This window comes from Nyctibius grandis, chromosome 7, assembly GCF_013368605.1.
Source record: "Nyctibius grandis isolate bNycGra1 chromosome 7, bNycGra1.pri, whole genome shotgun sequence".
NCBI lineage: Eukaryota > Metazoa > Chordata > Aves > Nyctibiiformes > Nyctibiidae > Nyctibius > Nyctibius grandis.
The window spans coordinates 34916578-34932730 of NC_090664.1; the positions used below are offsets into that span (position 1 = coordinate 34916578).

The 16153-nt window shown below is 38.0% G+C and overlaps 1 protein-coding gene across 1 annotated transcript in view; it reads right to left on the bottom strand.

The window, feature by feature from the left end:
- The window catches only part of RUNDC3B (RUN domain containing 3B), a 57143-nt gene that overhangs the window by 31635 nt on the left and 9355 nt on the right, over positions 1-16153 (bottom strand). Inside the window, exons 3-5 of the mRNA XM_068405146.1 lie at positions 7342-7475; positions 4211-4296; positions 570-659 (exon numbers count right to left, since the gene is read on the bottom strand). Of these exons, the coding sequence (XP_068261247.1) occupies positions 570-659; positions 4211-4296; positions 7342-7475 (310 nt within the window). The remainder of the gene's footprint in view (positions 1-569; positions 660-4210; positions 4297-7341; positions 7476-16153) is intronic.

Consider the following 16153-nt stretch of genomic DNA (forward strand, 5'->3'; position numbering starts at 1 on the left):
AATCATATAAAAAAAGCACACAAAAGTCTAGCTAGAGATTGCAAAGGTAAATTCATGTAATCTGAGGATACTTTGCAGTTCAGCTGCAGTTAATTATAACACAAATTAATATTACACAGTCATTTGTAGATTAAGCTTTTAAAATCTAAAAGTGCTAAAGTTAAAGGTACTTACACCTACATATGCAGTTACAATGCTGTCATTGAGTACCAGGGCATAACCATGTACTTAATCACAGTTTTCCTTACAATTTAAAAATAACTTTAAAAGATTCAATTGTCAACACTTAATAGGTTTGATATACCTTCTGCAATTATACTTCTGATTGCTTTCAGGATTTTGATACCTGCAAGACCGACCGTGTAATCATGCAGCTATAAACTATGGCATAACTTTGTTCTTTTTCAGAAGAGCCATTTAAGATCTCTGTCTTTCTACCCTGCCTCCTTCCCCCCCACCTAAGTTTTGTCTTTCAAAGTATCACAGGAATTTAACAATATTTTCCATAATGCATTGATTTATAAGTACTTTCCCTGAGCATTTTGTTATGAAGCATGCAAATATAATACCTGAAATCAATTGCATTGAGTCCCAACAGCATACCAGCAAGCATATTTGCTTCTTCACCAAGAACAATTGCTCCATCCTCATAAAATCTCCTTCAATAAAGAAGAAATCAGTTCAGTTGATACCTTTTTCTCTCAAATAATAATAATGTTTTTAAATCCAGTTTAAATAAAAACAATCCGTGTGAATCCCAGGGGCATTCATATTTCATTTCAAATAAAGCAAACCAATAGACTGCACAGCACAAAACACCACAATCTTAGAGCACATAAAAAATTAGATAGAAGCAAAAAGAATTTACAGCATTAGCCCTAAGAAATAGTAGAACAGGATGCATAAAATGCAAAGAAAATGATGAAGACATCTTACACTTTACTGTTGAAAGGAAGAATTTGTGTCATGTACGTAAAAAACCCAATTATTCCATTGTATGAAAAACAAAGTTCTCTCTCACAATTGTACTTGCAGGCTCTTTTAAAGTTCAACATTTACTCTTCATTCTTAGCAGTTGATTATTTTTTTAAAATATTTTCACAAACAGCTATTTTCCAGGTAGTATACTTTTTCTTAAAATACTGCATGCTGGGAAGATGTATGCTGCATCCAGTTATTCTGAGATTTAAAATTTTCATTATCTGAAGAAGGAGTGTTTTCTTAACACCATTTTTTATTATAGAACACCTATTGTCCAACGTTTTAAAACTCCATGGCTTGATCTCAAAATACACTCCACAAAGCAACAATTTTAAAATCTGTATTCCCTCACCACCTTCCCATTTTCTCCCATTTATTCTAATTTTCTCCTCCCAGCTACCACAGAAGCTACTTCCAGACAGAAAAGTTCCATGCAGAGGGCAGGTGAATAGGACCCACCACTGCCATGCATGGCCTTGTAAAAAAGACATTTGGTCTGTTTAGCAAAGTAGCACACAACTTTAATTTCTGTGTTAAAGAAGTCTTGGCAGGAGCAGAGGCAGGAAGCTCGCCAGAATTCACCTGAGCATTACAAGTGGAAAGAGGGAAACCAAGAGCTGTTCAGTACCAAAGACAAGGTTGAAAGGTCACTTACCAGAAACTGAGATGCACAGTCCACCTATACATTCTAGCAACGTATGATTGCAAGAAGGTGCCAGGTTATTGAATGCAACCTGTATTTCAGACAAATACCAGCAAAACTACCCTACCAAAAGCTCCACCTGTTTTAAGAACTGCATAAAAGCATTGGGACGACTCAGTGAGAGCTCAAGTTGGCTGCATGGTGAACATCCAGAAAACACACATTTTGGGGCACAACTCCAAAGACTGAATTGTGTTATAATGTTCAATGTCAGAAGTGCCACTTCTGCAGTTTCATAACAGACATCCATTAGCTATAAGGAAAAGAGTTGTCCAAGACCTTGGGTATTCTCAGTGGAAGCAAGAAATCTGGAAGCCTTCCTCTGGGAAGACAGAGATTATAGTCCTGACACTGAGGCTATGATGTACAGACTCAGCTCTCTACCCCTCTGACTTCAGGAAGGGCACCAGGAGGCTAAACTGGCCCCTGGCTGAGACAGAATACTGAGCTAGATGGACTTTATAGTCTGATGAAGTACAGTTACACTTATTTGTGAACTAACAGCAATGTTGCCAGTACAAGCTGATTACAAACCGTTTCATTGGCATTTGTAAAATCACTGCCAGGTACCAATCAGTACTGTGTTCAGTTTATCTTGTAAAATGGTGCCTAGGAAGTAATCACACAAAAAAGACAGGGCATACTTGTAACAGTGAGACACAGATGTTAGTCTGACAGTGGCAATGTTTCTTAAACCAGCTACAGTAATCCCGCCAAAACAACAGTCTCCTTGGAAAACTCACAAATCTTCTTTCAGTGTTACGCAGTTGACATCTCACAACAGAACAGTCTACCTTAAGAGTCTGTGCTGACCAATTTGTTAGAAAAATAATTGTGTGCCCATGCTTAATCCAACCCCCTTCCAAGTGTAATATGCAAATCCAGCACTAATAATGTGCTGCTTCATTAAAGGACTAGCCCTAAGATCAGGTACCTAAACTAACAGCGATGTTCAAAAAGAGCTAGCAGTATGATAGATGAATCTCATATTCTACACACACACGTATAAGATATGATATTTATAGTTTATAGAAATAATTATTAAATATATATATATAGCACAATATATAATTTAAAATGCTAAATAAATGGTGCAAAGCATCACCAAAAAAATCAGGCCACATATTAGGAATCCAAAATCCGACATGGGAAAAGAGAGTGTGTGTCCACTATTGCCAGTGGATTTGAAATTCACACTACCAAGATCTGAAACTGTAACTTTTATTGCCATTAGATGTATTTAAAATATCGCTTCAAAACAAACTTTGCACTTACTATGTTTGGAATGCAATAGAGGTTGTTTCCAAAAGCTATACCACTGCAAGAACATTCAAATATAGGAAACATTAACATGTTCAAATAAATGAATTTGAAACTGCTAATAAAATAATACCGCTGTTATCCACTAGCAAAAAACCCTGCACTACCAAGCAGGGACAAAGAATGTACTACTTAATTACACAGTTTGTGACTCTCCTCTTCCTCCTCATCTCCCCCTCAAAAACCCAAGTGACTTTTCAGTTCGAGGCAACATGAGTAAATCTTTTCCAGAAGTCTTTGTTTTACAAGCTTCTTGTCTACTGTAAATGCAAGCAAGTCGGGGTAAAATAAAAATGACAGGTCTGGAAACTTCAATAAAATGGGATGTTTACCTAGCTGTGTTTCAAAGTCACCTTAATATTGGCAAAATATATGGAGATCTGTGGACAAATAGTATTACAAACAGAAATAATATTCAGAAAGAAATGAACAGAAGTCCTTACAGAGAAAATTCTTATTGTTTAAATAGTCCATTCAGTATGTCTAAAACTTTTAGAGTTCAACATAAGGTACCACAACATGTGACAGACTCACTCATATTTAGACGACTTCATCATAAATCTACAAGACACACTTGTTATAGGATAAAGCATCATATAATAACCCCTTTATCCAGAACCAGTCCAAAACTGCCAGAGTATTTTCTGTCATAAAGTATATTCTTGTCCATAACAGCTTTTACCATTAGAATGTACAACAATCTGATACACATTTTTCATATTACATCAAGAATCCTAGCTATGTCTGATCACTAATTCTGTTCTTCTATATTTCTCAAAAGTTTCCCGAATTCTCTTCTTTCTTCTTCAAGAAAAGTTCATATAAAAATTATTTTTTACTGAGTTCCTAGGGCTTTCTGTCAACCATATATAATTTTGAAATGAACACCACATCTTCTATCTTTATCACACTACAATTCCAGAATTAGTTCCTTCTTTAGAGAGGTTTCCTCCTCTTTTGACCTTTAAAGAATTCCAGACTTATCTCCACACTTTTAAAATCACAAAGGGATTTTCAGTTTTGCAGTTTTACCCATGCTAAAATCCAATCAATTGATACCAACTCTAGATATCTTTTACTAGGTTACAGCTCTTTTACTAGTTACATCTTTTCCTATACAAATCAAGTGGAACATTCACTTTCAAACCCAAGTCCCTCACTTAAGCAACATTCCTAAAATATTGCAAAAATAAAAGTCTTAGAGACCTGGTTGTTTTGAAGTCTCTCAGAGCTGTGGAAATATATTCAGACAAATGCTTTTCCATAAGTGCTACTCTGATCCAGGCTCGACCCTGCAAGAAGAAACAGATTATCAAATATTTCACTATTACAGAATGAAACAATTTTACATCTGAAAATGAATACAGTTGATTTACCTGGGTGAAATGAACTGATTAACAAAATCACCCTAAACAGAAATTGTTGCTAAGATGTACTTCATTCTAGTAATAATGAAAATAGAAAATGCATTCTTACAAATACACTTTATTGTGAAAAAAAGTTTTCCAAAATTTGAAGCCAGGGGAAGGAAGGATTTTGCTTTAATTATATACTCCAGCCTTTTGAAAATCTCTTGTACATAAGTGGTAGAAGATCAGGGCAGAAAGCTTTTCATTTTAGAGACAATGGTATTGGAAACATCCAATCAGTTCCACTGTAAAGCAGCAGTAACCTACCCTCAAGGTGATTTAAGTAATTTCTGCATTCATTCAAATATTTGTGGGATCAATAAAAAAAATTATAACTCAGTGAACTATTTTTATTAGGTAATTTGCATAAATTATTTTTTCCCCTTAGTAAGGACATCATTATAGAAGGTGCACATAATATACAGAAATGAAATCAAATCTAAGAGGCCTAAAACTTGTAGTCCAAAAGCAAAACTTCATTCAAACAATTCTGTAAACAGCAGCTACAGCTTCAAAAATAACCTTTAGGAACATACGTTGCACTATGTTTACAGGTCTAGTGCACAGGGTTGTAGTTCACAAGAGACATTTCAAATGACTGCCATAGTTATGACTGTCAGTTTGAGAACAACAGGAACATTTCTTGTAACCCATATAAACTTACAAATAGTTATATAAGTAGTAAGACATCTTTCTGCTTAATACATTTGGTGCTTATTGACATCTAGCTGAGTATCACTAGAGACATTCTACCAAAACCACCTGTAGTAGATTATAATCCTACTTTTAATTTACATAGACCTAGATCAAACTAAACTTATAATAAGACAGGCAAATGCTAAACAACAAAAAAATTCACTTTCATAAATATCAACAACACAGCAAAAACTTGAACATAGAGTGCACTAAAATTAAAAGGACATCTATCTGGATAGCTGCCTTTACGTTGCAGTTATTTAGAACAGGAGTGAAACAGTCAAACCCTGATGATGGTGCTTAGCTAAGGACTAAAGCCTATGCAGCTCCAGTGAAAGCAGGGCTAACTAGCACTGGCAAACCCTCACTGACAGCTTCCAGGCTGAAGCAGACTCCCATCTGGACACCAGTAAAACTGACGCATACCATTGGTATTTGTGTTGACATGCCTCCAACCTTTTCAGCTATGAACATCCAAAATACTCCCACACGCACCTTTAAAAATTCAACACTGCTCTCCACACTTGCTGCACAAATTAGCTTCTTTGTTTACTATTTGGCATGGAGTTTTCTACAGAGTAAAAGACAAATCTAATTTATTTCTAAGAGTATTTCATAAACTAGCTTTGTATCTTATTATCTACAAATTTTAATATTCATATCTATTAAAATATGGGAATTCAGAAATACCTTTAAAATAAATCTTGAATATAAGCAATACAATCATAATATTCTAGAACATGAGTCTCTCCAGAAAGTATTTGGAAATAAGTTCTCCAAATTATCTGAATTTCCAGATCTCAACATAAGCAAGAAGAAAAGCTGTATAACTTAAATTATCAGTCTGCTACTCCAGTACATTGAGTACTAGGAAGAGCATGTAATATGCCGGGTAGGAAAAACAGTCAACAGCTTTTTGCCATAGAATCTCAAGTGTTTCAAAGCTTTCACACAAGTTACAGGTATGTTTATTATATACAATTTAAAACTGAGCCGATACAAAGGAAGAAAGGAGCAACAGTAGACCTAGCAAATAAGCTGTTCTGCAGTACTACAGATCATCGGAACGGCTGCTCAAAGATCTACTAGATTCATGGCACTGCTTGATCTAAGCATCATCTTTTATTGAAGAAATCGTGGGTGCATAAATACCTGTAATTTAAATTGTATTAACCACAGTCATGCCCCTGAAAAAAACGTACAAAGTTTTTGTATATAACAAGCTAAATATTTCCACCTCACCTAAGACACCAACTGTCAATAATCCAGAGTATAATCAAAATCTGGAACTACAGGATTTTTAAAACAGCCGTGGAACACAGTTTGGATTACTTGTTCAAACAACTGATTCCAGTTCATTGAGGAATAAAAAGAATTAAGAATACTAATTTGTGCATCCTTTTATACTCCTTATGCTTTCAAGTCAGAAGGTTCTCAGTTATCAATCAAGGCTGCTTTACACAGAAATACAAGCTATTGAAAAGCATTCCAATCTAGAAAAAAGAACTTGTAATCTTTGTCCCACACTATTTTTTTTTAAGGTGTTGGTCTATACTGTCTCACACTATTAAGATTTAATGATAGGTCAGTTTAAAGCTTATTCTTACTCAGTTCATATGCATAGAAACACATTACATCGTTACTTCCTTAATGTTTCCATTGTACCTACAATCAGGAATTGTGATGTCATTTCTATATAGATCCTTTAAAATGATGTATCTTTATTAGCAAATAAATCTATTAAAGGCTTCCTGCACAATCACACCAAAAAACTCAGGAGTTAATCACACTTTTTCTATTAGTACATAAATCATATAAAATTTTACTCAGGTTATGGGAAAAAATATCAAATTTCTACAATTTTAAAATAATATTTGTTAGGCATGCCCACATGAACTTAATTTCCCCTAAAATACTGCATTTTCAAAAAATTATGTAAGTTCAAAAATATGAAGGCAATCATTTTATAATACAACATGCTCACTAAATAGAGAATTTGAGATTTATTCTACTGAATAACATAAATTTAAAAGGTAATACATTCAGATTTAAAAGTGATTTTTAAAAAAGTAAATATTTACTAGACACATATAAAAAATAATAATTTCAAACGATGAAAAATTTTGTGGGGCAAGCTTAGTAATATGTTTTTCTTCCGGGTACAGAAATGTCAGCTATATTTTACACAAAACAATGTAATAAAAAAGTCAATTTGACCTTTCTCTTCCCTACCTTAGCTCTAGAAGAACCGACATTCTCCATGTTCTCAATACTGCAGATGCAATTGTGAGAGACTTTTCGGCAAGCTACTCGAATGTAGTCCCAGAAACTACGAGGACTTTCATAGCCGAACCAGGTGATCTGACCTAAAATCAAAATACAAGATATGTAAAGACTTACGAACCTCCCTCTCTGCTTATTGGAGATAAACATATAATTCAAATACTTCCCTATAGGTTGCCTACACTGATAGGATTTTATACCAGCAAGTCCACAAATTCCTACTGAAAACTGGCTCACAGGTGTAAAAAAAACTTGCAGTATACAGCTCATTCTGTTTGAAACCAATGCACAAAGAGAAGTTTGAGGCTTTTGCGTACATGTGTTTTGTCCTTGTTAGTATGCTGTAATAACACTCAAGAGCTCTTCATGGGACTCCTAAATCACAACAGAGCATGCACTGTTGTGACTTAAAAATATGATGCAAGAAGTATTTCTGTTATTTGTTTTAGATCATACCACATGTTACCCTAACACAGTCAAGTAAAGAGTTTTGCTCTTTAAAAAAAATAAATTTTATATATATATACACACATATAAAAGACCACTGTTTGCTGTAGTAATCTTAGCTTTATTTTAGGAAAAGATTGGAATTTTTCAAAATGTGCTTTCATTGAAGCAGAAATTGATGCATGATCAAAAAAGTTTTCCAGTCACAATTTACTTTCAGTACATACAGAACATTCCTTGGGAAGTTACCAAATCAATCTCTCTTCTGAAGCTTTAACCAAAATCTTTCATATTTTTTTCCAGCTTGGAATGTATTGCAGTTAGAAAATGAAAGGTAAAATTACATACTACTTGCAACTGCTCCACACAAAATAGATTTCATCACAGATGCAACAGTTCAGCCCCATTTTTCAGACCGAACAGCATACAACTGCAAACAGGTATGTAAAAAGTAAGATGACCATTGCCCTCTGGTGACTGCATTATTACGTATGCGCAAAACCTTTTCTCCATGTAAAATGAGATCTTATTGTTAAGCTAATTTTATTTTTGTTTAAGTCTTGAGTTGTACTTCTGAAGCTTTACTAATTTATCAGAAAGACTTCTAATTCTTTTGCTGTTAGAAAGCTCAGATTTCAAGAAAGAATGTATTAGATTGATACTGCAAATCATACATACTGAAAATAAAATGCCAAAATATGATGACAAGGATATTTTTATCTAGCTTGACTTATCTTAGCTCCAAGCATAGCCTGAGTAGTGCCAAGGATCTGTCCCCTACGATCTTAAGAAATTCAAGGGGTGGGGTTTTTTCCCTAGAGGGTGCATGTAACTTGACTTTGTGGCCCATCTGCTTACTTCACCACATGGATTTATTAAATTCAAAGATTTATTAAATTCAAAGATTGATAAAAGACTTATTAAAAAAAAGGTGGGAAGAATGAATATATACTACTCAATATGCCAAAGGAAAAACAAAATCCCAAGGTGTTTCAGTTACTGTTGATTCACATCTTCTCAGCACTAAGGACTAAAATAAAAGAACTTCCATGAGGTAAGCACTCTCACAAACTCAACAGTTTTTGTTAAAATGCCAAGTGTAGTGGACAGCAACAAGAATTCAACAGTATTTTAACAACATGAAAAGCTACAAATATTTTTCATATTCTTTACCATATCAGAAACATTTTTGCCCTGGGGATTATACCTGCAAAATGAAATGCAATTTAAGTGTGAAGATGACTTTGCGTCACCAATTCCAGTGCCAGCTAATAAAGTATACCATACAAAAACTTTTGTGGCTTTTTCAAACTATCTTAAGGACAGGATATATTCTGAAAAAAACAGACAGTTTTACTCTGTAGTTCTCTGAAGCCACTAATTCAAAGCAATGCCCTTTATCAATGAACAGCTGAAAAACATGTCATTTAAAAACAAAAATACCTTTATACCAGAAATACACACCAGCACACAGCACTTATTTGGCTTACACTGATCAACAAAGCAAGCTGGCCGTAATTACAATGTATTCTGACATAACAGTGGGCTCTCATCTCACAGCCAGCTCTGCAAGAGAGTATGATGGATTTCAGATTTCAGTAGGAATTGTCTTCACTTGAAACTCAGTTGGCTCAGGACCTTTTGTGAACCAAAGACTTCTGTATTTCACTATTTTCTCCCTACAACTTTAAACCTTGCCCACACTCTAATAATTAACACCATTTGAAGAACTTCCTTAATCATTGTATACACAGAAAAATGTTGGAAAAGACTGTCTGAAAATAGTGAGAATGTATATTAAGAACTACTAAATAAGATATTAAGTTGTATAGTCCCTACAATTTTAAAAGCTTTCAGTGTATGAAATTCTATTTGGCCCTCCATGCACTCAATGTACACAGCCACGAGAACTCTCAAGAATGAGGAATGAAATAGCTCCCACTACTCAGCGCTTGTCAGACTGTCCAGTTCTGATCCCCGCAACCCAAGAAGGACACAGACAGACTGGAGAGGGTCCAAAGGTGGGCCACGAAGATGTTCAAACGGTTGGAGAACCTGCCCCACAAGGAAAGACTGAAGGCGTTAGGTCTCTTCTCCCTAGGGAAGAGAAGGCTCAGAGGGGAACTCATCACAGTATGCCAGTCCCTAAAGGGCAGCTACGAAGAGGATGGCAGTACTCTCTTTACAAGGAGCCACACGAAGAAGACAAAGGGCAACAAGTACAAGTTGCACTGGGAGAGGTTTCATCTCAACATAAGAAAGAAATTTTTTACAGTAAGAACAATCATTCACTGGAACAACCTCCTCAGGGATGTGGTAGAGTCCCCATCGCTGGAGGTTTTCAAGAGGAGACTGGACAGGGTGCTAAATCATCTCATCTAGGCTCCCTTTCCCACAAACAGTTGGACCAGATGATCCTTCAAGGTCCCTTCCAACCTGGGCTGTTCTATGATTCCATGATTCTAAAATCATATCTAAATTTTAAAGGGACCTAATAAACTTGAACCCTAATTTTAGTATACAACTTATATTCTGTCAAAGTACTACTTAAGGAAAGGGTAAGTTTCCTGGGACGTCCAAAGGACAAAGAGTATGAGATCTTTGCCGTGAAGTTTGTATGTCATCAGAAGACAGAAGCTGACAGCTATTCCAACAGGAATGATGCTATTGGTTTTGTCAGCCAAACAAAATAGTTAGGTAAGCACAGAAGCTCCATGTTTAATATTAAACATTGTTCAAATTAATTCAAATCTTGTCTAAACAACTGCAAAGCAAACAGAAACAATATTGTGAAAATTTTTTATTTCATCACATTTTTGAATACTGCTACACACCTATTTGTATCAACCCATTTCTGCTCCAGTCTGACAACAAGATACAAACATCTGCAACACTAGTTGTTGCTGATCTTTTTTCACACCCAAGAAATTCTTCACAAGTAAGATATTAAATAGTTTGATTCCTACTCAATCACAGTCCGATTTCATATCTACAAAGTTCCACAGTTGCAAAGCAGTAACGACTAGGAATCTCTAAGGTACAAGCAGGTTTTCTCCAGACTTCCCTGTATTATTTAGTTTGTAGCAAATTTTTCTATCCTGCAAAAAATAAGTTTTAATATAACTTGTTGGTAATAAACTGGCATGCTAGTCCTTTGAGGAATTTCTGTGATACTTTTTTATTTTGGGCCTACAGAACAGGTCATTAAAAATTAAAAATTTACAGTAGTTCATAAACCCAGTCCTCCAAGACAATTATAAATTCATTTAAGATTTTCCTCCATGCAGGAGAAAGGAGAATGAGCTAAACCACAAATCACACAAGAGCCCTACTATATCTTTTTAGCCAAAAACAGTAACAAGGTCACTATGTGTGTATAAATATTAAATCTAGTAACAAAAGCTGTTCTGCTAATAGCATTATTGCACCAAATAAAGGGCTACCGCAGCTATATGCTTAGACTTTGACTTTGTCTTTTTCATGACAGTAGTGCCTTCAGCTCTTATTTCCTTAATCTACCTTTTTCATTCCCTTTATATCTCCATTACCTTAACTATTTTATCCAGCAGACTTGTCTCTCTCAGGATGAGCAGCATTACAAGCTGCATCTTACTCAAAAAACCCTGCTTCCTCACCTGTGACTTAGACCTACAAGCTCAAGTTGTCTTCTGCAGACATAATTCATACCCTTTCCCTTTGTAACCACTGTTTATGCCTGAATTATTAGAATTCAGGGAATTTTGATTAATAAAAATTATATTAATATTCATTGCTTAAAAAGAAAGAGACACCATGAAATAGCAGGTAGGAGTAAGTGCTTTTTTCCCGCTCCTAAAAATAAATAAGTAAAATAAAAACCATATGGGAAGGGATAAATTGTGCACTTCACATATAAGAAAAATCTTTTACCTGCTTCAGAAATGAATTATTTAAGAATTCACCTTACTACAAAGAAGTGCAAAAACCGAACAACATTCACCAGTGACATCACTAGTACAGCTTTTTACTATTACTACGACCAGACCACTGAACATTCTAGTTTCACGCACGAAACTAGAATATTTTATAGAATGAGGAAAGGGAAAGAATTATTACATTTATCCTTCCACTCAAACAGCATTGATCACCCTAGAAGCTTACTACTCATAGTAAGTTTTCTAAAAGAAAAAAGAAAAGCATGCAAACAATTTCACAGTCACTAAAAATCAGGAATAACATAGATAAGAGAGACAAGCAACTTCCATGGGCACCTCTAGCAGAAGCTTTTGACGTGTTTCTAATAACTTCTAAATGCACATACAGGAAAAGGCACACAAAGTTGTGAACGTGTCAAAATAGCCCAGTACAGCACACTGTTTTGTGCCATTATGGCGGGAAATGCACATAAGTGTATAGACAACAACTACTTTACAGAAGTAACAAGCAAGACGCACTATATACGTTGTCAGTGACAGAACTTAATTTATACACCAAAACTATTTCTAAGCATGCATACCGGCTAGCAGTTTGGATACAAACACATTTTGGTGTAAAGGATATTACAATGAAAACATAGTAAGTCAAAAAATACATACACATGACAATAGTTTTCAGAAATATGTTTGAGATGATGGCCACAAAAATCTACAATAGTTATTAATGTTCTTCAGTACTAACTCAGTTAAACTATTTTAAAGTGATAGAAAAAGGCAGAAAAACATACAACATTGTGAGATAGTAAGACAATATATACAAGACTTCAAATTGACTTCAGGTTTTAAATCACAGAATCACAGAATCAACCAGGTTGGAAGAGACCTCTGGGATCATCGAGTCCAACCGTTGCCCTGACACCACCATGTCAACTAGACCATGGCACTAAGTGCCATGTCCAGTCTTTTCTTAAACACATCCAGAGATGGTGACTCCACCACCTCCTTGGGCAGCCCATTCCAATGTCTAATGACCCTTTCTGAGAAGAAATACTTCCTAATGTCCAACCTGAACCTCCCCTGGCGAAGCTTGAGGCTGTGTCCTCTTGTCCTATCGCTAGTTGCCCGGGAGAAGAGGCCAACTCCCACTTCACTACAACCTCCCTTCAGGTAGTTGTAGACTGCGATAAGGTCACCTCTGAGCCTCCTCTTCTCCAGGATAAACAACCGAGCTCCCTCAGCCATTCCTCGTAGGTCAGACCCTCCAGACCCTTCACCAGCTTGGTTGCCCTCCTTTGGACTCGCTCCAACACCTCAACATCTTTTTTGAAGTGCGGGGCACAGAACTGGACACAGTACTCAGGGTGCGGCCTCACCAGTGCCGAGTACAGAGGGACAATCACTTCCCTAGACCAGCTGGCTACACTATTCCTAATAGAGGCCAGGATGCCATTGGCCTTCTTGGCCACCTGGGCACACTGCTGGCTCATGTTTAGCCGGCTGTCGATCAGCACCCCCAGGTCTCTTTCCGCCGGGCTGCTTTCTAACCACTCTTCCCCCAGCCTGTAGAGCTGCATGGGGTTGTTGTGGCCGAAGTGTAAGACCCGGCACTTGTTCTTGTTGAACCTCATGCCGTTGGTCTCGGCCCATCTATCTAACCTGTCCAGATCCCTCTGTAGGGCCGTCCTACCCTCCAGCAGATTGACACTCCCACCCAGCTTGGTGTCATCTGCAAATTTGCTGAGGGTGCACTCAATCCCTACATCTAGATCATCTATAAAGATATTGAACAGCACCGGCCCCAGAACTGAGCCCTGGGGAACACCGCTAGTGACCGGACGCCAGTTGGACTTTGCCCCATTCACCACCGCTCTCTGGGCTCGGCCATCCAGCCAGTTTTTAACCCATCGAAGAGTCTACCCATCCAAGCCCCGGGCAGCCAGTTTGTCTAGGAGGATGCTGTGGGAGACAGTGTCGAATGCCTTACTGAAGTCTAGATAGACTACATCCACAGCCCTGCCCTCATCTACTTAGCGGGTCACTTTGTCATAGAAGGAGACCAGGTTGGTCAAGCAGGACCTGCCTTTCATGAATCCATGTTGGCTGGCCCCGATGCCCCGATTGTCCGGCATGTGCTGTGTAATGGCACTCAGGATGATCTGTTCCATCACCTTGCCTGGCACCGAGGTCAGGCTGACAGGCCTATAGTTCCCTGGATCGTCCTTCCAACCCTTCTTGTAGATGGGCGTTACATTTGCTAATTTCCAGTCAGCTGGAACTTCTCCAGTTAACCAGGACTGCCGGTAGATAATAGAGAGTGGTTTGGCAAGTTCATTTGCCAGTTCCTTCATTACTCTGGGGTGAATCCCATCTGGGCCCATAGCCTTGTGGGTGTCCAATTGGCACAGCAGGTCACTAACCGTCTCCTCCTGGATTACGGGGGCTTCACACAGCCCCCCGTCCCTAACTTCAGGCTCTGGGGGCCGAGTCTCCTGAGGACAACCGGTCTTGACATTAAAGACTGAGGCAAAGAAGGCATTGAGCACCTCTGCCTTTTCCTCATCCCCTGACACTACACTACCCTCCTCATTCAGCAAGTGGTGGAGGCTCTCCTTGACCCTCCTTTTGCTGTTGATATATTTGTAAAAGCTTTTTTTGTTGTCTTTGACTGTAGCAGCCAAATCAAGCTCTAACTGAGCTTTGGCCCTTCTAATCTTCTCCCTACACGACCTGGCAACATCCCTATAGACCTCCCAAGTTACCCGACCCTTCTTCCAGAGCAAATAGGTTCTCTTTTTTTCCTTAAGTTCTAGCCTAAGTTCCCTGTTTAGCCAGGCCGGTCTGTTTCCCCGACGGCTTGTCTTTCTACACACCGGGACAGCCTGCTCCTGAACATTTAGCAATTCCCTTTTGAAGCATGTCCAGCCTTCCTGGACTCCTTTGCCCTTCAGGACCGACTCCCAAGGGACTCTGTCCACCAGCCTCTTAAACAGGCTAAAGTCAGCCCGGCAGAAATCTAAGGCAGAAGTTCTACTCTTGCCCCTCCTTACTTCCCCCACTATCGAAAACTCTAACATTTCGTGGTCGCTATTCCCAAGATGGCCACCAACCCTCACATCTCCCACTAGTCCTTCTCTGTTCACAAACAACAGATCAAGCAGGGCCCCTCCTCTAGTGGGCTCATTTACCACTTGCATGAGGAAGTTGTCCTCCACGCATTCAAGGAATCTCCTAGATTGCTTCCTCTCTGCCATGTTGTATTTCCAGCAGACATCGGGCAAGTTGAAGTCGCCCACGAGTACAAGGGCCGGCAAACGGGCGGCTTCTGACAGCCGCTTGTAAAACGCCTCGTCCCCCTGCTTATCCTGGTTGGGTGGTCTATAACAGACTCCCACCGTAATGTCTGCCCTGCTGACCTTCCCCCTGATCTTCACCCATAAACATTCAACCTTGTCATCCTCACCATCTTCCTCAATTTCGACACAGTCCAAGCACAGGATATACCTGTAATCAAATCCCCAGTAGTGTTGGTGAACACTTCTTGATGCCCCCTACCATTTCTGCACTAATATATTTACTTAGCTTATCTGAAAAAAGGAGACTTACAGGAAATATACCTGAAAAATCTGTGGCCAGAAGTGAGAACAAGAAACCACCAAGATGCAGCTTGATCTCCACAGTACAGAATGGTTAAGAAAGGAACAAATGCCAATCAACTATCCAGGGAAAAAAAAGGCTCCTGAAACTACCAGCTTACTTTAAAGATTATTAAACACACATACATTTGTATACAAATCTGTAAAAATCCCTTTCAGGACTATAGGTCTCTCTTGGTCCAGAGACCTTCAAATACATTGTCTCTGTATCCACTCAAGATACCACTTACTCTCTGCTGTATTATAAAACCATGCAAATTCTTATTCCTGAGAAGGAATAAAAGAGTAATTAGTCACTGATCTTTTTTCTGTTACTCCTTCTCTCCTACCTTTTCAAGATCTTCAGTTGTCCTGTCCAGTAGTATTGTATCTTGCCAGCAGGCATGCCACACAGCTTATTTTAATGACACAAAGAACACACGGTTTATATTCTCCTCATTATGATATTGGTTCTACTCTGCATTCACAATAAATCCAGCACTTCTGGGGAGTACCAGGTATACTACACATACAGTATTACACAGTACTTCTGCACTTTCTAGAGCAGATGGCAGTCAATGGCTTGCAATCCCTGAAAAGACAGTTAATACAGCTTACTCAAACTCTCTCTCCCTCTCTTCCTCAGGGCAATTCAAAAATAGGCTGTGAGCCAGACTGCTTTTTCTAACAACAGTGGCCTATTCCTGACTGCTACTTATTGGCATTGGTGTACATGTAACTGTAAGGTAGTATAGATGTGGCCTTTTG